General features: G+C 36.6%; 2 protein-coding genes across 10 annotated transcripts in view; one reads left to right on the top strand and one right to left on the bottom strand.

Moving 5' to 3' along the window:
• Positions 1-17,042: 17,042 nt before the first annotated feature.
• LOC110832062 (coiled-coil domain-containing protein 97) lies at positions 17,043-25,630 on the bottom strand. Of its 5 annotated transcripts, none has more exons than XM_022068693.2 (5): positions 25,549-25,630; positions 24,729-25,187; positions 23,827-24,002; positions 19,998-20,375; positions 17,043-18,634 (listed from the first exon to the last, which is right to left on the bottom strand). In XM_022068693.2, the coding sequence occupies exons 2-5, from the start codon at positions 25,137-25,139 to the stop codon at positions 18,424-18,426; spliced, it is 1,176 nt and encodes a 391-aa protein (XP_021924385.1). In that variant the 5' UTR covers positions 25,140-25,187; positions 25,549-25,630; the 3' UTR covers positions 17,043-18,423. The 5 variants fall into 5 exon arrangements, with proteins under 5 accessions (XP_021924385.1, XP_021924386.1, XP_021924388.1 ...); XM_022068694.2 differs by lacking the exon at positions 25,549-25,630 and adding an exon at positions 25,347-25,453; XM_022068696.2 differs by lacking the exon at positions 25,549-25,630 and adding an exon at positions 25,316-25,426.
• The window catches only part of LOC110832061 (ATP-binding cassette sub-family C member 10), a 48,363-nt gene continuing 47,090 nt past the window's right edge, over positions 25,479-26,751 (top strand). For 3 of the 5 annotated variants that reach the window (XM_022068692.2, XM_022068691.2, XM_022068688.2), the window contains exon 1: positions 25,511-25,649. The gene's annotated coding sequence lies outside the window, so the exon portion shown is untranslated. The other 2 variants (XM_022068690.2, XM_022068689.2) reach the window with 2 other exon arrangements.

Below are 26,751 nucleotides of genomic sequence, written 5' to 3'. Positions count from 1 at the left end.
AAAAATAGGAAAAAAATGTTCCTATGAACATGGGGTCCCGAAATAATAGCCAAAAATAAGTTTCAACGTATGCCTTTATTGCCAAATATAAGGACAGGGATGTTTCTTTATTACAGATGCTCAAAGATTGCTCCTCCGTTATCCACACATGCCCGAGCACGACGTACACAAGACTGACGAATTCGTTCGTACACACCAGGGTTTCCTCGAATCATCTGGCATTCATTCTGCACACGTTCCCAGAGGTCGTCTTCATTGTTTATGGATGCTGCATAAACGACGGAGTTCAAGTGACCCCACAGATAAAAGTCCAATGGAGTCAGGTCCGGCGACCTCGGTGGCCATGCTACTGGGCCACCACGCCCAATCCATCGCTGAGGGTACTGTTCATTGAGATGATATCTGACGCGATGGGAGAAGTGTGCTGCTGCTCTCCCGTGCATAAACCACATTTTTCTTCTTGTATTTAGTGGTACATCTTCAAGGAAACGTGGCAAGTGTCTTCTTAAGAATCACCGATATGAAGGTCCTCTTAGACGCGACGGAAGCATGTACGGACCAATAAGCATGTCGCCAAAAATTCCTGTCCAAACGTTAATTGAAAATCTTTGCTGGAAGCTGGATTCACTTTGATAAAAAGTCAATTCATTGAAAGTTATTTTTGATTATTATTTCGAAAATGAAACATTTGCGACCGAATGTTCATAGTAACATTTTCTCTTATTTTTGATCCTGGAACACGCACACGAAGTTTGTAAACATACTTCTGACTCATCCTGTATACAAATTCCTATTTATTTAAATATTTCTCTGAAACACGCAATATAGAATCCAATGCCGAGCTATAGACCACCTGGTTCCGTAAAAAAAGAGGAATTTATAGCTTAGTCTAGCGACTACCAGCACTCTGGCATTAAGGATTCATTTTACATTTAACTAGCGTGGTAAGCTTATGGAGTTCTGTAAACTTGTTTCTACAGATTTATATTGTACATGGCTAGAAAGAAGACACGCGTATTGAAATTTTAGAGCCAGAATAACGAACTTTGACTCTAAAGTTTTGTTATAAAATTTAGGCTAACATAATCCAGAAGAAATTCAAAATTCTTAAATGACGTCTTGCTTAGCAATTAACAAACAGTTAAAAACAAATATATACGTAATACACTTTGTTAGAAGTTTCGTAGTTACAAACGAGATGAATCGCCTTGAATGCGAACTGTCGTGTCCTGACTAGACATATATTCGTGAGATACCCGGTTCGCATCTCAAAATCTCTTTTCTGATTTGTGATATCCCTCAGTGTATCAGCAATTGTACCCTGAAATGGTCAATGGTCATTTCCATCCATAAATTTATTTGGTTACTATTTCTTACAATCTTCCCCATTTTTCTGTGTTAAGCAACCTCTGTTTCAAACGGTGTCGTTAAATGGATTATCATTTATGGTCCATCTGTGTAGCATTCCGTATAAACAGTAATTATAACAGGCCTTTGTAAATAGTATATATTTCAACCCTCCCATCTGGTAGTGAAATCTGACAATATCGGAGTTACTGATATACAATTTAAGACATGGGCCTCAGAGTATAAATAGAACATCTCCACAAGGAACCGTGATATTATGAAGCAAAGACCCAGCTTTTATTGACTGGTTTGGGATCTTCTATTGGCATGGAGGAACGAATGTCAAACTTAGAGGCCTTTTATAAAAATAAATATGTATTGTAATTGAGGATCGGAAATTCGTTACTATATACAAAAAGCATTGTCACATAAGCACTGTGATACTAAGCAAACGATGTTTACGCCGTTCAGTGATACACGTTTTGGACTACAGAGAGAAATAGCTATACCGTTTTGACAGCGTATAGAAAAAACATATTTCCCGAATTAATGGTGAAGTGCAAGCGGACTGAACTAAACAATGACGACAGTTGGATAAACTATTTAAAACTGAAACAGGGACATGCGAACAAATGATCCAACCCTTTGACAGCTTTATGATGATTATGTTCCACTGTGTAAGAAAACGGGAAATAGAATATACCAAAGCAGGTCTTTGAGAAAAAGAGTACATGAAAATAGATCTTTAGAAATTATGTATGAGGGTGTGGACTGCAATCATCTGGCTTAGGATGGGCCTGTATTTCAGTCCTGGGCTTTTGTAAACATGGTAATTAACCTTCAGCTGCGATAACAAGCGAGGAATTTCTTCGCTATTTGAACAACTACATATGGTATTCTCAAGAAGGACTCCGCTCCACGGAGATAGTTTAACCTTGGGTTCCCAAAACCTCTGTCAGCCGTCTTTGTCGCCACTTCTGTTCTTGTTGGAAATTCGACTACGGCTGGGAGCGACACGAAAGAGCTCTATTGTTGAGTACAGAGGCCATGCATTCTATAGAACTGACTCACATTATGTATGACTTTCCTCCCTCATGACTCAAAACTGCAGCGTATAAGCACATATTACGGAACTGATTAATTTTTCTCTAAAACTGCTTCCACGGAACAGCTGATAGTCAATCGTCTCGTCCAGAAATTTTCCACATTTATGGATCCGGAAGTTGAAAATTTGAGTTCACAAAAACCTGGCAGTGCTCGCTATTCCGAACTAGTTGAATCCCCTCCAGATCCTCACACGTAACTTGTTTGAGAGCCATTAAAACTACCATGTACGCTTGGGTTCCCAAAAAGTATTTTCTCTTCTCTTCACGTCTTCGTGCTAAAACGTTGTACATGCATTTTATGTGCCCCATGCTTGATACATGTACCATTTCATGTGCTGTGGCTTGATAAGCCTAAAAACATTAAGAGAAGAATAAAAATGATGATCCTCACAATTAAAATTTGTCTATTCACCTGTTAGAGTAAGATATTCTTCTCACCATTCTAATTTTTAATTGTTAATTGTATACCGAAGAAATAGAAGTTACGATTAGTTCCGTTCTAGCTGTTCATATTGAATTTAGCCTTAAGAAAATTCGGAATCAGTGCTGTTTCGTTATCATTATAACTATGAATAAGTTATCTGCAGGACAATAATCATTACAGATTTCTGCTTGGGCATAAATAACAAAAATTGCTTAGAGAGGCGTATGAACGGACATGGTCTAAACGAAAATAGTACTGAAGCGAATTGTATCAATCCATGCAAGATGGGAAGTATCTCGATTGATTGGTTGATGGCATCTAGATGGACTATGCTCTGCGAAGTTTAATTTATTAACTGTTTATTTCCTCCTGTGACATCCGTCCATTCTGAAAGCATAAGAAGATACGTACCGCCCTGATTTGTTCATTTCTTGGAACGCTTTATCTTCACGGATGCAAGAAAGAGAGTAGGGGAAGCGTACAGGCTGAACCAACGTTCACACTCGTTACTGAATGAAAGAGTAAAAGACATGCCGGGTAGAGGTCAGCACGGTTCATGTGTAGCATACTGATGAGGTCGCCACTAGCCAGCTCCTTTGTTTCATGGCGCCCTTTTCTTGGTATTACACCAAGAAAACGTATAGGGCAGTGTCGCACACGTTTCTCACCCGCAGCACACCTTTATTTGTCAAAGATTCATGACAGCACACGACAAAATTTTGCCTCACGAAAAGAGGATACGAAACTATACATGGCCATAAATACGTTTTCTATGTATAAATATATAAGAGTGCAGGCTTAAGAAAATAAAATATTACAAGCAGGATTTGAGGATCTCGCGGTGATTAGTACATAGACGTCTGTCTTCTGGGTTGTAGTGTCCTTTAGTCTAATAGAAATTTACCAACGTTTAAGAGGTCGTCAGCTGTTCTACCAGACTATATGGCGCCACAACCAGAAGACAGCCTGTCTATGATGAACCAGTGTGTGTATGTGTTACGAATTCTAATTACGAAAGACAAGATGTTGCCTTCTAACAAAACGTGCGAATATTCAATTCCTAAAAAAATCGCGTCACACCTGATACCTTGCGCGACACACCGGTTGCGGAAGACTAGGATATTGTGACAAACTCCACGCATTATATGGAAGTGAGTGGCGTTTTGGATGTACTCGCTACCATCATCAAGGCTCTGAGTGGAATAGCAAGTATCCCTGAAACGTCGGTAAACGTTTACCAGATTACACGGCGCAAGAACTCAGAAGACAGCCATATTTATACTAGCCGCCGTGGGGACCTGAAATGCCACAAAATAATTCTTTTCCTGCTGTTTCCATTCACTCTTCTCGAATGCAACGCTCAGAAAAGTCAGAATTGTTTATGTCGTTCCTCGGTTTATTTTAAGAGATTGCACATACAGAATAGCCACTTTACGTCCGGACGTATAGGACGCTGGATGGGCCCAGAGCTTGTCTGGACGCGGAGGATAAGCGAAAAATCACCTGCTTTTGCGTGACACTTGGCACATCTCGAGTCCCATAATAAATCCGATCAGGTAATGGAGATTTAATGAATGAGTAGTAATAATAATTTTCTGTAGAGTATGTTCTTTCTTGAGTAGCTAATAGTCGCTCGGTTAGTCAAGAAATTGCCCTCCTATAGAACCCGAAAATTTATCGTGCTTACAAGATCCTGCCACTAAACCTTATCCTTAATCTGCAAAGAAAACACAACACTTAATCATTACAAAGATTATTTTGATGATACTGTTTAAATATAATATTAGGAAATAATTGATGTTTACAGTGATAATTACATGAATCATAAATTCATAATGCAGCTACTGATTGTTAAAACAGGCTTAACATTTGTTACCACTGGGCTTTAAAGGGTTGAGCAGCAATGCTTCACTTCTGTTACTTTCGGTCTCTTACATTGTAGAGTTCTCTTTAGCGCCGTGTTCTGAGAAACCCTCAACAACAGCAGTATTTCTGGGTTTCTGGGCTCTGTCTAGCATTCCGAAACGTTGTGTTCTGTTTAGAATACTAGACGACGGACAAAGTCCAGAATCCTGTTAATACTTCAGATTCAGCGCAACACATCTAACACACCCAGAACTGCCCATCTTAAATAATCAGCGTCGATAGACTCGTGCATCTAAGTCCGCAAAATTTATGAGATGCCTGTATTTAACGTACAACCAGTTTTTATCACATTTCATACACAGTAATTGTGAACAGCCTACGTGTATTATAAGCTACAGAGGGCATCTTGTGCTCTCGGTTAAATCCACTGATGACGTATCTAGGTTTAGATAACGGAAACAGTCGTCGGGCCAAATTTCAACCTGAAAATATATTATATTCTTTCAGCGACGAAACAAGCAGTGACCTGGTCCATAAGCAATTGTTTGTTTTCGTCCTTGTTGACAAACAGAGAAAGGATCACAGCTTGGCATTGTCAGACTGGAACATAAGTGCTAATATGGCACGGTTCAGACACCTGCTGTTATATCATAACATGTAGCACACTTTTCATTCACCAGTCCAGAGCATAAGCTACTCGATCATTATGAAAAAATATGCTTTTCGATGAATCTCATCATCAGAATATTATTGTGTATTATTTACTTTTTAAAACTCAGTGATTGTAACACTTCCAAAGTTAATATCAAATGTACTGTTATTTGTATTTTTCCAGTATATTTGTAGCTTAATATTTTGTATTCAATGTTTGAGCTCTTGCAGAGTATATTATTATCTTATCTTTTCACAACTTTATGGGGTATGTACTTCCATGTACCCGAAGCAGACCTTGTCCCTAGGGTACATAGTGCAGCAGCTATTTCCGGAATACATATTGTTTTTAACACGTGCTACATGTATTATATAGTTTTATTGTGAGGGACGACTGTATATTTTACAACATCGTCTTTCGAATGATGTACGAAGATCCCAAAATGGCAGTTTTCTGAATTTCCCTAATGTCATGTTCGCCCGGAGTGTTGGCCAAATATTTTTCGAGTGACTTGGAGACAGTTCCAGTTGCTCCTATAACTATTGGAATTATTTTTGCTTTATTATTATTATTATTATCCCATTAAATATTCACCACTTTATAGGATATGTACTTCCATGTACCCGAGACAGACCTTGTCCCTAAGGTATATAGTGCAGTAGCCATTTCCGGAATACATATTATTTTTAACACGTGCTACATGTATTATATAATTTTATTGTTAGATATGACTATTATTATAATATTTTGCTGAGGAGTGTATAATGGGCAGGTATGCATTATTGCAATCTCTCATTACAATAAATATTATTGTAATGTTACATGTTGCCACCGCTTTGTATTTAGACGTTTGAAGCTCCTGAATTGCTGATAAACTGGCCAGGATCACTCATCCTGTTAGTTTGCGCAGTCATTGGCAAGATCTGAACCTTGTCGAGTTTACATAAATTACGGGCCTCGATCTTCAAACCAGTATATTTACTTACCTTTTCACTTATTTATTCATTGTTTGGACCGTTAGGTGGGGGGCAGTGTCCATGTCTGTTATCCATGCGTCTTTGGTTCCTTTATTAACATATATGACGTCACCTATTTTACTTGGTGTCGTTTTGTCTGACATGACTTCTCTATCCCAATATACCCAGTGGTTCCTTATTTTCCAGCAATGTTTCTGGTATGTGTTTGTAGGTATCTCTTCATGTAAAACCCCTTGTAATTTTATTTTGTCTTTATTAGCACTGTTATAATTAGTAACTATTACTATTAATAACGTTAACATAATTACATTACTATTCTTACGACCTATGGTATCTTATTCTTCCTCGGTGCTACGACCAGGGGTGGACTTTGGCCTCCCTAACGACCTAGGATATCTCGGTTAGTAAAACAGCTGGCTACATGTTGGACTCACGGGCTTTGCCCTCGTCAGAAGCAAACCAACATACCATCCAAATCTGATTTGGAGCCCACCTGGTCTCATATCCTATGAGCACTGGGGCCTTTCCCTGAAACTAAAGTGGACGGAGCATGAAGCTGATCACGCAATTTAGTGACGAATTTAATTCATGGATTGATATTTCAGGTTCACACGGCAACGAGAATGAAGGTTGCTGTCTTTTGGGTTGTTGCGCCGTGTCGTCTGGTAGTTTACCAACGTTTCAGAGGTACAGGTATCATCTCTCTGATGATGGAGGCAGCATGTATCTGTGAGAAGTCGGTAAACTTCTACGAGAGTACACGGAGCATCAGCCGATGACACTGCCCTTTTCTTAATTCATGGACCTTTACAACTGCTCTGTACAACATCAAGGCGTGGTGCTTGGGCACAGGGACATAACCTCTCGAAAGATTTTCCTTGAAGTAGTCCATTAGTGCAATCCGACACGAGAAAAGGCATGCCGGGTATAGATTATAAAAATAACCATACAAAAAAACTGTTTACACGATAAATGACACTAGTGCCAGACGCGTTTCGACCTCAAGAGGTCATCATCAGTGGCAAAAAGGGGAATTAATTTATATAATCTCAAAATAATATGGTTTTAAACAGATCATGAAGGTGAGTTCTTTACAAAACCAAAATATTATGGTTTTGTAAAGAACACACCTTAATACTCACCTTAAACCATAATATTATGATTATATGAATTAATTCCCCTTTTTGCCACTGATGATGACTTCTTGAGGCCGAAACGCATTTGGCACTAATGTCATTTATAGTGTAAACAGTTTGTTTGTATGCTTATTTTTATATTCTAATACACTACACGGTATACAAAGTTTTAAGGGTATTATGCTTCCACATAGGTCCACTGCTTAAAATAATGGCGCTGTTTTCGGCCATGTAAGCGTCTTTGCCTTGGTAGAAACTGTGTGTTCTGAAGCTTGTACATTCCACCATTGATTCATTTATATGTCACGGAAAACGTGCTTTCCACATGCGCTAAAGAAGACGCATAAGATATTTGAAAAATCTAGGCCAACAGACGGATATTTTACAATCGATACTTTGTTCGGAAAAATAATTTGCAGTACTCTAAGGAACACTAACAAACCGATATGGATGATGAGCAATTGTGATTCGTGGAAAATTTACAAGAGAAATAATTCACGTAAGGAGAGGAAATAAGGCTTCAACAGTTTATGTTTAGTGAAGTTATTTTTCTTCAGAAAGTAGCAAACTGGAAAACGAAGGCTGTTTGGAAACAAACACACACAATCGCTGTACGTACACACAACCTTATAAGAATACATGACACGGTGCTCCATGTGACACTGAACTTATGCTGGTGTGGTCCCACATGGACAAATTTGAGAAACAGAGCTACAATAAGTATGGAATTTGCCTGGAGTGGGCTACATGTTATCAGGTACTATGAAGTTTAAACGCTGAAGAATGCCGCGAAAAAAGAAACCCCTCCCCCTTCCACTTTCCTTCCTCAACAGTTCGATATAGAACCTCTGAACACGTCGAAGCGTCTGGAACGCCGCATAATGAAACCGGAACACATGTTGGGGGGGAAGTGACATTACGCAACTTTCTCCGACTACAAGCAACTTCCTGTCGTTACCTCGTTCACGTCTGTGCCCCAGTCTCGAGCCTCGCTTTCCACACTTTCTCGCCCACGTTTCTTAAAATCGGACCATAGGTACTTGAAATTATTGTCAGTGGAATTTGCCCCGAATAGTATCATCCAAATCCAGTGAAATATATCAAGCCCTAATAAAATCTTGCTGATTCTATCATCAGGGCGATTGAAGTTCGCACTTCTGAAATGTCGATAAACTTCTACCAGGCTACTCGGCGCAACAACCCAGAAGACAGCCATCTTCTTCAGAATTAGTGTGATACAAATAGTCTTGTGGGGAAGTGGAGGAGGAGGAGGTATCTTTTGGTAATCCTGTGTAGAATTAAGGAGGAGCCGAAATCAAACGCTTGAGCGCCTCTGTTCCTATTTATGGACCTGAGCAGTTGAACATTTGCCGGACTTTGTGTATTATCTTCACTCCATGGGCTGGCAGAGACCGTGAACGGTCTCTCTCTCCTTTTGTGCTGGTGTTTACAGCCTTAGTGATAATTTTCCGACGTGCGATGTGGAATGCGTAGATAAAATCTCGACAAGTGGCTGATAACACGTTTCCTTACATTGAGTAAACCTTACTATCTGCACGGTCTGTGTCAAGCGCGTAAGGGACGTTTGAAAATAAGATACCACTCATTTGTTTGCGTTTCTCATGTATTTCTCTGTCTCAAAGCTACAGAACGAAAAAACCACGTTAGAGGTCAGGCATAAATGAGGCAATAACATTTGAGGATATCCTAAAAAACAGGTTTTAAACTGCACCGAAATATACAATAGAGTTAAATCGCGAACTTGTATGAACACGATGTTCAATCTTCCAGCTCCATAAAAGCAACCACGTCAATTAATGTAACTGTGACGTTTAGTTGTGTTTTTGGTACATACCTGGCAAAAGTCTGGGTCAGATTACCGGTTGTTTTATTGCATGAAATTCCTCATGGATTTCCTGAGTTACTCTGGCGAATGCTACGATGCCATGTTGGAATAAGCTGAGACTGCCTCCTTCCAAATCCTTACATACGCACCAATAATGATTCTCTTGAGATTGGAACAATCTAAGAATAATCTAAGAATGGCGTATTAATGTACCCAGTATCTCAACTTGTGGTGCCATTCCCAGTTGAAAAATGGGTTTCGTTCTTTTATTCTGCAGAGCAGACGTTTCTGTGTTAACTAATATGAAGCTTATAATTGACAACTGGATTGAAGGTTGTCCAGTTTTAATAGCCATTCATTATTTTCGATCAGTAATAACAATATGGCGGCTGTGCAAATGTATGAGGTGGAAACAACAACAGCCGTTTCGACTCTGTGCAGTCTGAGCCACTAACAGCGTCGTTAAATAAGCCACAAATAAGCAACAGCGCACTTAATTTCGGATCATAAGGCGCTCTACGGTAATAGATTTTACAAATATGAAGCGTGTACGTATTAAGATCTTCTTTGAAAAGTGTAAAATAAGAACATGGCGGCCACACGAGTTCTTTATTTATCTTTGGAAATTATTCCTATAACTAATGAACCACTACAGCTAAAAATATGGAATGTGGTTCGTAGATTAATCATACAAGTTTCTGTAAGTTTTGTGTAAAACTTTTTTATGTTACAAATTACAAACATGGCGATGGACGGAAATTCTGAGGTTACGTGTGACGACTTCCGTGAATCGTAAATGTACACAAATTCATACTAACGCAGAACTATTATCACAAATGTGCAACATTGTTATATTATTAAATTTATGCGACCCTGTCTATATAAATGGAATTAGTGGCCGGAAGGTTTTTCCAGAATCTCTTTTTTTATCTTTCAGTCCAGTAGGTGACTATGGATTTTCCTGGGGAGAAGTAGGCCGGGGCGTGAAGCTAACTACTATTCTTCTCGTTGACGTCTAGAATTCATTGCACCACCTACATGCCTACTCGGTTTGAAGTTTAGATAGAAGAGCAAATTTACCTGTATTATGTTTGTGTTTTAAATAATCTCAGTGATTATACTTGATTTGTTGCTTAATTGTGGTGTAATGATTCTGTCTTAGGTTTGGATTAATCGTTCAGAAGAACCGTAATTCTGCGTCAGACTGTGGGAAACAAACTCTAGCGTGGCCTTGGCTGCTAGTTTTCCTTATATACTGCTCGCGTAATTGTGCAAAGTGTCTAAACAACTCTGAGTGCGACTGTTGCTTCCATATTGAGATTTCCAAGAGACAGACATTCCTTTGTTTTACGGTTTTACTCGTATGATAACTTCAGTTTGCATGGTTATGCACACGGTTAGATTAAAGCGTCACGAGGCGGCGGGGCATGGCCGTTATTACAGCCAGTGTCATACAATAAAGATAATAGGTTGCACTGATTACAGTACAATATATCTCGTTTGCAGCTCAGAAAGTGTTACAAAACTTGGTTTTTGTAAAAGATCAGAAGGGAAGGTTCGTGTCTGTGGTGCCCTTTCTTTTTATTATGTTTTGGAGCCTGGAGTTTCACAGAGACCACTTTAGGACCCTTGCTTTTTAATATATTCTGTGGTTAATTCTAAGTATCCCTTATCTGCGGATGATTTAAAGCACGTCATATTATTAATAATTTTTATGACAGTAAACATTTTAATCCGACATTGATACTATAAAAATAGATGTTTTAAGAATGGTATGATTCTTAATGTTGGTTAAACTGTTATTATATCCTCTGCATGCAAAATAATCAGTATAAATTTAAATTATAAATTGTGAAACAATCTTATTGTCCGTTTACTGTGTGTTAAAGTCCTTCTGAATTTTGTTGTACTGTAAGCTCTGTTTTCATCACCACGCTTACTATATATTTCCTCAAGGCTTAAAAATACTGAGTTTTATTCGTTATATTATCTATTCTTTCTCCAATTCTCATAGCCTCCTTGAACGATCGAACCATAAAAATACATCTGTTACCAGAAACCCCATTATATCGACGGATTCGTCCAAACTCGAAAGAATTCAAAGAAAGTTTGCTGTCTCATGCTATAGCAGATTTTTGTGGGCGTATGTTACAATACTTACGAGGTCATTTTAGCTAGACTGAGTCTTTCAACACTTTGTTCCAGACGGCTGTTTCTTAATGTCCTATTCCTTATTAATGTATTTAAAAACAAAATTAGCTGTCAGTATACGTAATACGTATTTGGATAATTAGAGACAATGTTCATGGTTAATAATTATTTCAAGGCCAGTCTCTCGGAAAGTCGTGTTTCTGCTGTCAATGCTATTTGTAAGGATAATAGCATTTCTAGCAACGATTATATTTTGCTAACGGATATTTTATAATATTGCTTGTACTCAGATTTGTCGCCTTTGTCTATATTATATGGATTTCATATTGCACATTTGACCGTGTTTTTTTCTGCTTGTTATTAAATGTTATTTCTTGATATTTTATGTCATTTGTATATTATTTATTATTGTGTTGTTTATTTTATTTAATTGTAGTTTATTTAACGACGCTTTTTCAGTAGCTCAGACTATAAGCGTCGAATAAGAGGGTGATAATGAGTAATGAATTGGAAAAGATGTGGAAAGAAACGGTCGTGGTATAAATTAAGGTACTATCCTGGCATTTGTCTGGGACTTTTGTTTAGTGCTTTGCTGTAATTGGTCTTGTGTGGCTTCTGTCCAGCACGTTTATAATTGAAGTGAATTGAAATATTATTGTTCTCACTGTTCACATCCCCATACTTACTGTTCTCTGTGTGTGGAAGGAAATGAGATCATCGGCATCACGTAAAGGTGCAAGTTAAATTTTTACAGCACGAAAGGAAAATGGGGGGAATTACCAGGAACTCGGTTAGTGGAGCTAAGCCAATACCGATTGGGCATCACAGACAGCATATCAATTAGGGCGTTGTGACGTCAAAATGTGGCATATGTCACTGACCAAGCTGTAGTAGCCGCTTGGAAACGGGAGCATTGAATTGTCATGTGACTTAACAGGATCGAGTGTGACCCACATACAGATACAAATCTCTTTGTGGACACTGAAACTTACTAGGAAGAAGTCATTTGACCCAAGTTCATTTCTGAGACAAAGTTCTTTGTTTGTTTATTCATTCACACTGTTTGTGGCATCATACATTTAAGAACCCAATAGTTTAACGCCTTTCGTACCAAAGACTGACATTGGACACTTTCTTAAGCGTATCTGATCGTTCCAAGATTCCTTTTATCCTACAAGTGCTACTTTGTGTCTAAAGAAGAGTTCTTTGCTTTGTACACTGCCATGGTATTACGCAACTTCTACTGCTTAAATGCCACAAATATCTATTTACAAATGATGAAATAGGTTTCTTTCAACGGTGTTATGAAACTTCAAACGCATACCGACCAGAAAGCAAGTATCTAAAGTGAGATTTTATGTGTGTATCATATATTAGGTTAATTATCCTCAAACCATCATCTTCTACTTTACTGCTTTCCAAGAGGTTTCCCCGATGACATATATTTCTTGTTTTCTCCACTCGAGCTGCATGTTCAGCCCATTTTAATGTCCTTTCATTGATTCCACTAACTACTAAGGTCAGTATATTGACTGGTCACGGTTTGGACGACCGGGGTTCGTTTCCCGAAGGGATGTCACTCTTCACCACTATGTGCAGACCAGCTCTGGGAACAACACAGCTTCGTATTCAATGGATATGCAGAAGGGGTAAAGCAGGCGGAGTGTGAAGATGACTGCTGACCTCCTCCTAGTCCCAAAAACGTGCAGTCTGACGTCCATTCTTCGATGTCTTCGTGGTGTGGTTGCATAATTAAGCGCAGAGACAAATTTTACTCGATAATACTAGGCAATCTGTACGAATCACTAAAATCTTCGTTGTGTAACGTCATCTATTTTTCGCCTCCTTAGTCGATATTGTCGCTTTATGAAATTTGTTTAGCCTATTTATTAACTAATTGCATGTTTTAACAGACTTTTATTGCTGTAGTTTAATTTGGAATGTTCTTAGAAGCAGCTGAACAGTTTCAGGACATCTTAAAAGGCGAGCAGAACTCTGTTACAGATTTGTCATCGTCTAATAACAGTAGGGGAGACCCATGTAGAATGTCTTACTGAAGACGAATCATTTAAGTCCACATTACTTTTCATGACATATACAAAAACGTCAGTAGTTAGGGTATTCATATATGTTTTTAATAATTTCTTAAAACTTGTCTTACCCCGACGTCTTGATAAAACGGCCCCCTACATGTTCTGTTTAAGAAAGTGAACGAAGGGAGGGAAATGAAGAAATGTATCCATACAAGCTAAAACTATTTATTTTAGTTTGATGTTTGGAGTTGATTTAATAATTATTACTCTTCACTTGTTAAATACGTTCTAGATGCAAGTACGTAAAATTCTATATACGTATTTACGTAGAGGGATACAGAAATAGTCTTGCCACAAAAATTATATGTTGCGTAGTAGGTAAACGTCCACTCATTGTATGAGAAATTCTCTAATGGTTTGTCTTATGTAGTAGTCATCTAGTCCACTCTGAGGCAGCACTAGTACGACAATAACAGAAAATGGCTGTCTTATCCGTCTCCCCTACGTTTTGCATGCAGCCAAAATAAACGACTCGATGGTGCAATCTACCTTCAGAATTTTACAGTTATTGGGCTGATCTAGACATTTCCTGAAATTTTAATGTCCATCACCATAATCACAGAAGCCAGCAACTGGACCCTATGTGAGAACAGTAAACCCAGATGTGAATCTTCATTAACAGTATTTTAAGGTATATTTTAATATTGTACTCTCATCTTCGTTGATGTTTCCCACGTGGATTATACTCCTGAATTATTCCGACCAAAATTTTGTATTCATTCATGATTTCACCACCTGTGCTTCATGTCACGCCCATCACATACTGTTGAGTTATCTTAAAAATAGTTTAAAAGTAAGAGGGCTATAAATTATGAAGTTATTGGCCACACAGGTTTTACTGGTACTTCATATTTCATCTCTTTCGAAGCCATATACATTCCTCACCACTTTGTTCTCAAATTCCTCAAACTGCATTCTTCATTAAGCACGAATTAAAAAATTAAACTGATATTTTATTTCAGCATATAATTAAGTTTTTGTGCTCATCTTCTTACATAACACCAAAGTGAAAAAAATAATAAAATGAATAATAAATCTCAAATATCATGTAGACATTTTGTGTACAATGAGCTATTTTGGTAATAATCTGCAAAATTAATTTTACGTTGAAATCAAACATCTCATTAAATGTTTGTGTTCAGAAAATTTCAGTTTAATACCAAAACGAAGCGTGAATATACTTTATGCATACCTTCACGCACGTCTTGGTATGCTGTGAGATACGTAATTATGAATATGTTGTAGCGTGCCGCGGACTTTTAGAAATACCGAAACACGTATGAATAGTTAATCGTGAACCTGGTCCAACACACTGCCGCTTGTCTCGGAATGTAGAACTCAGACGGCCATCGCGATACGCACGTCGTTTGTTAAGCACTTTTTTCTTCACATCTCACATCTAATGTGGCCGTGACGTCTCTGCTGCCAGTACTTTCTCTTGGGTGCCCGAGCCCCCTTCAACGTAATCGTCAAGGCCAATATTATTCGCAGTTTTTGCTTCGTGTCTGCTACCAGTAATCGCCTTTGTTCCTGTCAAGACCTGTCGCATTCTCTGCAGTTTCCAGTTTCTGTGTAGGGCCACTGAAAGTATTGAGGGGCCCAATGTTAGGGTGAATTCCATAAGAAGACTTTCTTGGGTGTCTTTAATCCTTTTCATGTGCAGTACAAGTTTTATCGCTAAGAACACTGGCCGTTCTAGTCTGCATTCGGTTCGAAATCAGTGAGATGAACGTTTTCCATCGTCTTATCATTCACGTCTAAATTATTTCTGGCTCTTCAGCAACGGGCATTTATAAGTTCGTATTTAAATATACCAGCAGAATAAGATGACTATCTTCCGGGTTGTTTCGACGTGTAGTCTGGTAGAAGTTTACCAATGTTTCAGATGTTTTTGCTGCCTCTGTTATCAAGGACAGAATACAGCTGTCTTCATAATTGCCGCCGTGAGAATGTGTCTCAGCGCTAACAGGACTCTCTAAATAAAGAGCCGGTATGAAAAGTGTTATGAGAAAAACAGTTGAGAGCCTTGGATTGTAATTGTTTCCATCCCTCCTTGAAAATTTTTCATGAACAATTACACAGGGAATGGAGGAAACCGCATAATTTCTACGCTTCACCTAATATTGATTATCAGCAGCAGCATTACATTCTTTGGTCTAGTGGACTTTGGACAGATGGCACTGCAATATTTCTTCCCAGATTAAGATATGCAAAATGGTAGAGGGTATTTGAATTTCATTGAATGTGTGTATACATCTTTTTTGGGACACCTGTATGCTGGATCAATGATGGTACACAGATCAGCATATTTCATTAGTATAACTGAGCTGTTCCTTATGGCATTCTTGAAGCAGAATGAAAAAAGTGCTGTATATGCACAATATTCCTATGTACTTGTTGTGCCTGCTGTTTGTTGGACTTTTATAACATTTTAAGGCTGACATTCACAAAAATATTCTGCCAAGAAATTAATTTGGTATTATAAATTATACTTACTGAAACACATTAGTAAGCTTCTGTGAACATAAAACTGATATATTCAAACAAAGAAATCATAATTCTCAATTAATTCCTTTTTGTCATGAGCACATTTTGTGCACAATAAACCATTTTTCAGAAAATTTCACATTAACTTTCAATTTATCAATATATTAACATGTACTGAATCGAAACATTTTACATCTTGTACGAACGATTCATATTATGAGCTATTTTTAAGAAAATAAAGTGAGAAGAACCCATTTCGTAGTTTTTGTTTAAGACTAAGTGGTACTTGCTCCCACAAGATAATGCACAAACTGGTCTTGTGTCAAAAACTTCAAATTAAAGAAAGGTTGAATAGCAATATCTTAGGTCTGACTTGTGGCCTTTACAAAGAAGGTTTAGTTGTAGCCCTATGGTTATTTAAATACGAATGCTAAACTAATAAGTAAAAGGAAAGACAAGTTAACATTCCAGGACAAATAGCCATCCACAAAAAATTATGAACACTAGAATTAACATTTTCAAGCATACTGCTGATCTAAACAATATTTAAAAATTCATTTCCTACCTCAAATAAAACATCTTTTGTCTCCATTAAGAAGATTAAATAGTGCTGTTAAAGGAAATAATCTCTATACATTATATGTAAGCAGGTGGTATATGATTTCCACTGTGCTTAGAAGGGTATTTATTTTACTGTGAGAATATGCCTCTGTAGAACTGCAGCCATTAACAAGCCCACTGTACACTCCCCACGTGATACATGAATGAATATGCAGAAAAGGTTGAATAATAATGACAGGGTAAAACTGGTGGATTCAGAGAAAAACCTGTCCCAGTACCACTTTGTCTACCACGAATACCACATGGAGCAAACCCAGGTCTCTGTGATGAGAAACCAGTGATAGTGCTACAGCATGGCCTACTTTAAAGGGTAAGTAAATAACTTATACCAGAATCTTAAAACTTTGCATACCGTGTAGTGTATTAGAATATCAAATAAGTAACAAACAACTATTAACACCATAAAAAAGACACTATTGCCATACACGTTTCAACCTCAAGATTAGCCATAACCTTGAGATTTTTGGCTTCTAGAGATTCCTATACATCTCTGATGTATACATTTATTTATTTATATTTATTCCACCTGAACATTGGCTGTGTTGGCTTAAAGTGTCTGATGAATTGCCAGGGTCCACATTAAAAAAAAAAAATGTTGGTAGGCAAACCAAACTGGAACATAAACTTCATCAGCTCCTGCACCACTCTTTCTTTCGCACATAAACTGTGAGCGAATGTTGTGCATTTTCGCTTCGATGATGTTTTGTGGTGTTCCCATTTCTTCCGCGATGCTGTTCCATGCATCTGTCTTTTTATTCCGATTTTTATAATCGGCATGTTGCCCGTTCCGTAGACATTGATTTCCATGGTATAATTCAATCAATTTTAAAACACGATCGTTCGACCACTGTACATTCATTGCTGGTCCCGCAACACGTCCACACTGCACGCAAGCTATTGCAACACTCGACACGTCCTTTGATGTTCCGTGTTGCTGCCTCTCAACCGATAACCAGGCACATGATTTTTGTTGCGGAACACGCTGCTACTTGTCGAGGCACATCAAGCGACTTTGTGCCAATACAATGTGCCGCGACATTTGTGCCGTAGTGCGTACAGGCCTTTACATAGACCACCCACATGATATTTAACATTAAACCTATTTATGTATATGAACTAGATATTGTTCATTTACTGGGTATTCTTATCCTGACAACAAGGTCACGTTCAGTGACAACATCTGGAATTTTTACTGTATTCCTTTTAATTATATTTATATTACATAATTTGTACAAGACAAACATCTTCATCCTTTCAGATCCTTGTCAGACTAAGACACTGACAGAAATTACATTGTGATCCAACATCTCGTTGCTGAGAGATTCCATGTCCCTGTGAGTATGACTAATTGTATTATTCCAGTAATTGCTAGTGTTGGTGCAAACTGTTCTTTTAGATTAAAGCTGGTAATACACACGAGGGACCTAAAGCAAGTTTCTGATATTCCCACCTACAATAATGCTGCCAAGTTCCAGCTAGACAGCAGGTATAAGTGTGTTACTGTATATCTTCAGAACATTCGGGGTTTTTATAACAAAGCTGATGCAGTATTACTGTCTACAAAAGAAGCAGACAGGTATTACAGATCAGATTTTTGAGTTCAAGATGTAAGGAGCTTCTTGTATTGCTCTGAAAATGCCAACTTTACTACTTTTAAATTGTGGGGGGTTTTAAAAGCAAGATGTGAAAGAAATACACAACTCACAGTTTGTAATATCTACAGCATGATATTGAATTTTCCTGCTAAATCACTAGGAGTGGAATCAGGTTTCAAGTTCTTCATATATGTATCTAATTCATCATCATCTTCTTCACCAGATCCACATTCATCGGCAACAAATTCAGGGGTTTCAGAATCAAAGTACTTCTCTTCTTCATCCTGTGATCTCAATGCCAAACACTCGTACTCTGGATTCAAATCCACCTGACTGGAAACAAAAGTGGAAACAAACATGACTGAATGACATTAAGGTTTATCTCCATCAACAATGAATCTACACTCCATACACTTTCACACAAGGATTCTTTGCACAATTAGGAAAATGCAGTTCACATAATCATATCTTACTTCTGAATAATTCATCTTAATATCATTTTCCTAGTTTCCCTACTAAAATCTTGCACAATTTGCTTTGTGTGCCACATATCCCACCTGTACCACCTTAATGTCAATTATTCAATTACAAAAATATTTGTTGTCCTAATTATTCAGTCCTTTGCTTAATAATACTGTGTCAACTGCAAAAAATACAGAGCATGCAATGAAAAATGTTAGAATGATAATAAATTGCAAATAGGGCACAATATGAAAGAAATTATTACAACCTATTTTAATGTATTCTCCTGTGAGCTGACTAGACTGAATGTGATGATCAGGTCATTAACACTCTTACTTCATATTTGGGAGATCGTGAATTATGAATTTAAATCCCAGTCCACAAATCAGTTATTATGACTGAGGGTTTTCAGCTTTCCTCAGTTCTTCCATACAAATTCCAAAATAGCACATTAAATTAGACTATGACAATTTCATTTCACCATTTTCCAATTTATTTTTAATAATTTTGTCACTCAGCACTAAACAGTTTGAGATACTACTGACAGCATCATTAAAAAACCCACAAATAACACGAATAAAAATTCACTGGTAGGACTGAGATCTAAAGTGTGTACCTTTCAGTGATAGTCAGAATTACAGAATGTGTCCCCTACAAAAGTGTTTCTCACTTGGTCTGCGGCTTCATTTATGTAAATCCACATGTTTTGGCTAGTTTTATATACAAACACACAAAATTCTACAATTAGCAGTTTTTTATCTGTCAATGACTAAATACTTTGTGCTGAACATCAGGCCTGCCACACAATTGCATGTAATATGACTACAGAAGTCAATTATGATTACTTTTCTTCACATAATATTGTACAATTAAATATTCCATATATTATTGTGCATAATTCTTAACTGAGAATGTTCAATGATTATGATGTCATTTCAGTTTTAGAACCACATTAACGGCATTATTACAATATATTTTAAATAAACACATTTAAAACATGTTAACAATAACTTGATTTATGCATTGTGGTATGAAATAAACAGGGATCAGTCCTTGGAAGACCCACTGCTGTTTTACAATCAATGAATCAGGAAAGTCTGAGAACCATACAACAGGATAAATTAAACAATATATTTTATGAACTATTTTATAATACAGAAAGGAAGTATCTTCTTTCTCTGCATTCTGTTCAGTAATTAACTATAAACTTATTATATATTTTCATAGAACTAACCTGTAGTCAAAATCTTCATCTTTTCCTTCCAGGAAACTACGATACATGTTACTAACAAATTCTTCTCTCAGCAATTCCTTCTCTTTTCCTGGTAACTGTTTTCTTTTCTTTTGGTTCTTTGAAGATAAACACCTTCCATTTTCCTTCTCTTGATCCTCATTTGCACTGCAGGATCCATTTTCAGTTCTATGCTCACTTTTGCTGTCTTCTTCTTCTTCCTCCTCCTCCTCTTCATCATAATCATCCTCTACCTCCTCCTGTTCTTCATCACTTGTGTCAAATTCTTCTATTGCCCCATCCTCATAATCCTTCTGTTGTTCTCTTAAGCAAAGCATCTGATCTCGCTCAATTTGTGCCAACAGCAAATTCACCCAAGAACTGTAGGAGAAGCAACTGTATTAAATTTTGATGTTCTCTTAAACATAACATAAACATTATATAATAAAAGCAGCTCAGAACCAAAATGTACACTACTTCTGAAATAAAAACACTGAAATAAACTTAAATTATGGTAAGAAGAGAGCACATGAATTCTTTGAAATAAAAGATAAAGATAGAAGTGGAACCATACCATAACACAAGGCATTAATTTTGGCCATAACATATTGAGAAATCAACTGCACTCACCTCATTATCAGATGTGAAATAAAGATGAAAGAAAATATATACAAAACTTTAATAAATTACGTATGATCTGAAGCTTTCACAGTGACTAAGTATAATGAATTTCTCTTGGGCTACTAGCTGTGTAAGGTGGTTTAATGGGGGAAAAAAACAACCCTGAGGACAAGGACAAAGATGGTTCCCAAAATGTGTTTTCTTGATTAAACCACCTTACATGGCTGGTAGCCCAAGAGGTATTCACTATAAAATAAATTACATTTTACAGCATCCAGAATAATTAAAAACATGGTTATAAAACAAAAACCTATGATGGTAGGTATTTCTGTAATATTAAAGTATGTGAAAACTGGTGAATATAGATAGAAGTAGAGAGAATTTTCTTCCTTTCTGCAGGTAATGTGCATTTTTCCTCTCTATGTACAATTGTATTTGAATTTTACTTTACTACATTTCTTCTAGGTAAAAATCAGACCAATTCTTCATTTTTAAATTCTTTAAAAATATCAACATGTCTTAGTGAAATTTTGAAAGAAAATTAATTCAAAACACTACTTCCAACTGATCAAGTCTGAACATGTTACAATCTATTAAAACTGTTTCCATTATTCATATCCTACAATATAAGTAATTTTGAATAAATTGGAAGATATTATTTGTATTTATTTATTCTATTTGTTAGATGTGACACTAGTTCTTATAGAAAGAGGATTTTTTTATTGAGAGAGACAAATGATTCATATCACAGCGTTAAAAAATATCCGTTTATTTGTGGATTTAGGGACATGTCATCTTCTAAGTCTGTTCAATCCTGTACCACAAAACTGGGGAAAAATTCACGGCTTATCAAGGTGCACACAGCTGGATAGTTTACTAAACAATAAACAAAGGGATTATTAATCTCATCAGAGAAAATGTAAAATGTTAGATATGCTACAGCAATCATGTGTAACTTTTATTTCTGAATTCTCCACACAGACACACCATGGAAGCATGCCAAAACCAGAGACAGGAAAGATCCCTGCTGGTGAAACAGTTTAATAAATCTACTGGGCCTTAATACCTAAAAAGTCCATAAACCTAGAAGGACAGATTTGGTGATACAAATAGACCTGGCAAATCCTATGATGAAAATGTGACGGTAAATATGAGGACAATGTGGTTGGTGTTCAGCATGCAAAGGGGAGCCAGTGAAGAAGACAAATGAGATTGGTCCAGAGATGGTGTAGACAACACATGAAAATGACAGATGGTACAGTGATGAAATGGAAAGCTTGAAAAACACTTTGCATCTACTTGTGAGGATGCAGACTGGTCTATCTTAACTGGCTAACAACATATAGACTCCTAAAAAATAAGTCAAAGTAATGGCACATGCATTAAGAAATAATTTTGGAGAGCACGTGATGGTATATCACTCATATGAGTAAATGGTTTACTGCTAACAAGCTGGCCCTAAATGTGATAAAACAAATATAATAAAATTTATAACAAATAACTCACCACAACTTGCTTTAAGTATTGGTTATAATGGAAGGTATATACAAGAGTCAGTAAATACAAAATTCCTGGGTTTGCAAATTGATAATCGCCTGAATTGGACAAATCATACTGATAAACTGATACCTAAGTTAAGCGAAGCATGTTATGCAGTTAGATCTATGTTGCATGTCAGCAACACTGACACACTCAGATCAGTATATTTTGCCTATTTTCACTCTTTAATGAAATATGGAATAATTTTTTGGGAAAATTAATCAAACATCAAAAATATATTCACTTTACAAAAGAAAATTGTTAGATTAATGGCTGGTGTCAAACCCAGGAATTCATGTAGAAGTCTGTTTAAGAGATTAGAAATCTTAGCTCTTCCATGTGAATACATATTTTCGTTAATGAACTTTATTGTAAATAACCAAGAACATTTTCAAACTAATTCTGCTATATACAGTGTCAACACAAGGAATAAAAATCAGCTTCATAGACCAATTGCCAACCTCTCATGTTTTCAGAAGAGTGCATATTATGCAGGGATCAAAATTTTCAACAGTCTACCATCAAATCTCACAAGTCTTGTAAATAAAAAGGCACAATTTAAACCAGCATTGAAAAGATACTTAATTACACACTCCTTTTACTCTGTCGATGAATTTCTAATGTTTACAAGTAAGTCGTAATTTATCTATTGTATATAATGGGTGGATTTATTTGTAACTTATCCCTACTTTATGTGAACACTTTGTATTTGTGACAATTATATAATAGTATGACTTGTATTTGTATAACATGTATTGTATTATTATGACTTATTCTACATCCTATTGTCATCTGACTAACTTATGGATACATGGAATGTAATAAAGATGTATGTAAGTATGTATACTATACAGAAACCTTATTTTTATGAAGAATTGTACAGCTGTGACCCAGCCAGCTATGCTGCTGTCTCTTAGCATTACCTTTTCTGATAATTTAAAAGGTATTAATTTTCATCATAAAAATTTTAAAATGACTGGCTTCCCTGCAAAATGAGTACTGCCAGCTTTCTTTGCAGAAACAGATTAACCTTCCAAGAGGAGTCAAGTGTGTTATTCTTTAATTTCAGTTCTATTTCATACTTTAAGATCATAAACCTTGTATTAAAATTTACTGTTGCTAATACAGAGTGAGCATAAAAGAGCTCTACACTTTCAAAATTATATAGAAAACAAATGTTGTGGACTTAGAACTTCACACCCACACCACAGTCAATAGAAAGAACTCTCTAAGTTTCGTTTCAAATGACCCAGGAGATTATTGTTGTTGCCTGCCTCTGCCACTAGTTTTGAAAATGGCTACCCCACAACAGAGGAGTTGGTATGCTCTGCAGTTTGTGAAGAAAAAATCTGTACCAGCTATGCAACATGAACTATGCACACAGTTTCACATGGAACCACCCAGCCTCTGCCATAATCTTTGTCAGAGTTGAGGAAGAAAATCACAGCTGCCATAGTTTCCATCACCAGGGACATTACACAAAGTTTGATTATCATCTTGACATCTGCTGTGTGACTTGTGGAGCACATACTGTGTCTCTGTGAGGTATGTACCAAACTTTGAGAGTTTTTCTATTGACTGGTAGAGGTATGAAGATCTAAGCATGCTGCATGTGTTTTTTGTTTCATTTTGAAAGTGTTAAGTTCTTTTTGGCTCACCCAGTATGACATACTTGATATCTGCCCTGTCTTCATTATTTCTGTCTTCAACTTCCTTTTTCGTGAGATACTGCCCAATCAACTGTTGATATAATAGTGGGTTCCTCTGCTTCATCTCCTTTTCACTGAAGTAAATTCCCTCCTTCACCAACTTTTTTAATGCTTCAAAGCGCCGGTTTTTGACATCAACCTAGAAATTCACAATTAATTATAGGCCATTATTATGGGCAGATCTGTCAATAAAGTGACTGGCTACAGGCTGTATGGCTGGGATATGGTTCCTGGCAGAGGGATGGATTTTTTTACCTTTAAAACTACACCCAGAGTGGCTCATCCAGCCTCCAATCCAATGGGTACAAAGCTCTTTCCTTATGGATAAAGAAACCACAGTATCAAGCTGACCACTTGCCAAGATTAAAATATATAGAATTTACCACCATTCCCCCATACATACTGAGGGCAGTTTTACCTTTTACTTTTACTGGTATCTGAAAGTGTGAGTATTAACCTCCTCTTTGATAAATTTGATTCTTTATTTCCAGTCTTCAGACATCTGTTGTGGGTTGGTGTGGTAGTTCATATTTTTTAACACGATCTCAGAATCACTTGCCATGGTAATGGTTATCATCACTATCAGTATAGTGTACTACAATTTTACTATGTGATCACCATACAGATCATTATATTAAAATTAAACTGTGCATGCAATACATTTATGGATTTTGTATAACAATGCAGCATTAAAATATACACATTTTTATGAATATTTACATCTAACATATGGTCTTCACCAAAAATTCTGCCTTCATACACATATTTCTTATCCCATTAAATAATTTATTAAAACAAAGTACCACAGAGAAAGCCATCTGTACTATATTATATTTATGACCAAAATGCTATTCAAGTGTATTACCTCATTTGAAGTTTTGCAGTGAAATCGTCGTAACTGTTGTAAATAAAAAGTAACTTCATAACTTTCACACCTTTTGTTTATTTCAGTAAAATAATCAAGATGCTGTGACTGTAAGAACTGTCCAAATCTTGACAGAAATTGACCTGGGTTATGTATCAAAATATCTTCAGCAATCTGCCGCTTCTGTTCAAAACTCAATTCAGGTTCCTCTACTTGCTGACTTTTAAAATGTGCTACTTTGCTGTTGGCCAAGTGATCTAACAATGTATCCTTTAGTGAAGTATTCGATTGGGAATCTTCATCCATGGGAATTGATAAGCTCGCAGTTTTTGTTTTCTCGCATATCTCCGTTACAGGGGGAATACGTTCTGCCTCAGAAGCAAACGGGGCAATATGTTCTTCGTGGTCCATGACTTCAGAAGTGTTTATCCCACCAACCTTTCATCGTTTCTCAACAAACTGAAATAAGAACATAACCTCAATAACAGTAATATTTTCTTCAATTAAGAAAAACGGATCAATTTGTTCTCACATGGAGAATGAGTTACGACAAATATTTTCTGTACTTTAATAGTATATAATCTAACACAAGACAGTTACGACAAAATTAAATTTTACAACAAATATCGTATTCTGACGCCATATTTGAGAATTCGTATAACAAATGAATAAACACAACATTGAAGATTTCAGTCTTCTGGGTTGTTGCGCCGTGTAAACACAACACTGATAAAAAAATGTTCACTGTTCTCCGTACTTGTGTTGAGTAAGGTACGAACAAGTGGTAACAATATAGCATGTGGACCTTTAGTCAGCGTACCTTTTTGCAATTCTCATTCGATTTGATGATAAGCAGGTGATGTAACACGATGCAGATGAGATGATAAACAAGAAAGAACTGTGAAGTGGTACTAAAATCAGGTTGGATATTTGTCAACATTATTCTGTTTGAATGTATTATCGTTGTTGAAACTAGAATGTTATGCATACCAATGCACTTACAACCTATGATTAGAAAGTAAATAAGATGTATTCATTCATAATTTATTATGCTATCAGTATGTGACGTGAAGTGCCTATAGATTAATATATTTGACGTGTGTAATGAATGACATTTAATGAAATTTGGTAATTCTCTCTGACTCAGTCATTGGTAATAAAACTGTTCTTGCATTTAGGAATATTTACTAGCAATGATTCATTGTCACGTTAGTATTCAAACACCTAAGGTATCGGGGGGGGGGCTATTCTTTAGGTAAATAAGGTTGGGAAGAATTATCAGGTTATTTTTAAAGTGTTTTATTGAGAAGGAAGAAATATGCTTCACTGAAGGTATAGTAAAAATAAAAGGTATATCTTTCCATATGTCTGAATACCATGAGGCTGGGTGAACCCAGAGTTATTCAGGATGTGGTAATTAATTGACAGTCCCCATACCTCTGCTCGATATTCTATCCAGGCAGTGTTTCATGTGGTGTAGGTATTTATTTTTCTCCAAATTACATGTAATAGAATACATTTACACATAAAGTGGATTTCAAGGTTGTTTGCCAAGTCTTACAACATTCGGAAAGTGTGCACAGACCAGAAATGTATGAAACAATCTTAATTATTTTCGTATTGCTACTGCAAAACTGGTTAGATCACTATGTATGAGTTTAAATCCTTGTTATTTTTCTGTATGTACAGTGTTTGTCATGTTTTGCCATTGCCTGAATGACCCTTCATAGTGAATTGAACTGGATGGAAAAGTTTATTCACAACTGTTTCACATCTCATTTTGTTGATTTCTGTTTTCTTCCCATCTCATTACAAACAATGTTTTATGTAAGTCATATTAGCTGACACATCACTTGATACATTTATGACTTCAAAAAGGTTCTTTCACTCCTATGTTGATAGTATTAAGTACATTCTGTAGTAATGGGACTGATTTTATGCCACAGGAATGAATAAAACTACAAATAATTTTTGGGTCCTTTAGTATATGGGTGGGACTAGAAGGCAGGAAGAAACAGGTAGT

Source organism: Zootermopsis nevadensis, unplaced genomic scaffold (assembly GCF_977971745.1).
Source record: "Zootermopsis nevadensis isolate Lab colony 2312 unplaced genomic scaffold, Znev_1.0 Znev_ptg000020l, whole genome shotgun sequence".
Classification (NCBI taxonomy): domain Eukaryota; kingdom Metazoa; phylum Arthropoda; class Insecta; order Blattodea; family Termopsidae; genus Zootermopsis; species Zootermopsis nevadensis.
Note: the sequence above shows the minus strand (reverse complement) of the source record. Positions and strands in the feature narration are given on the sequence as shown.

Coding starts and splice junctions, on each gene's coding strand:
- LOC110832062 (XM_022068693.2), bottom strand. CDS start 25,139: ATGGACCACGAAGAACATATTGCCCCGTTTGCTTCTGAGGCAGAACGT. Junction 24,003..24,728: donor ACTGCAAAACTTCAAATGAG/GTAATACACTTG, acceptor GTGAATTTCTAG/GTTGATGTCAAAAACCGGCG. Junction 18,635..19,997: donor GATGAAGATTTTGACTACAG/GTTAGTTCTATG, acceptor TTTTGTTTCCAG/TCAGGTGGATTTGAATCCAG.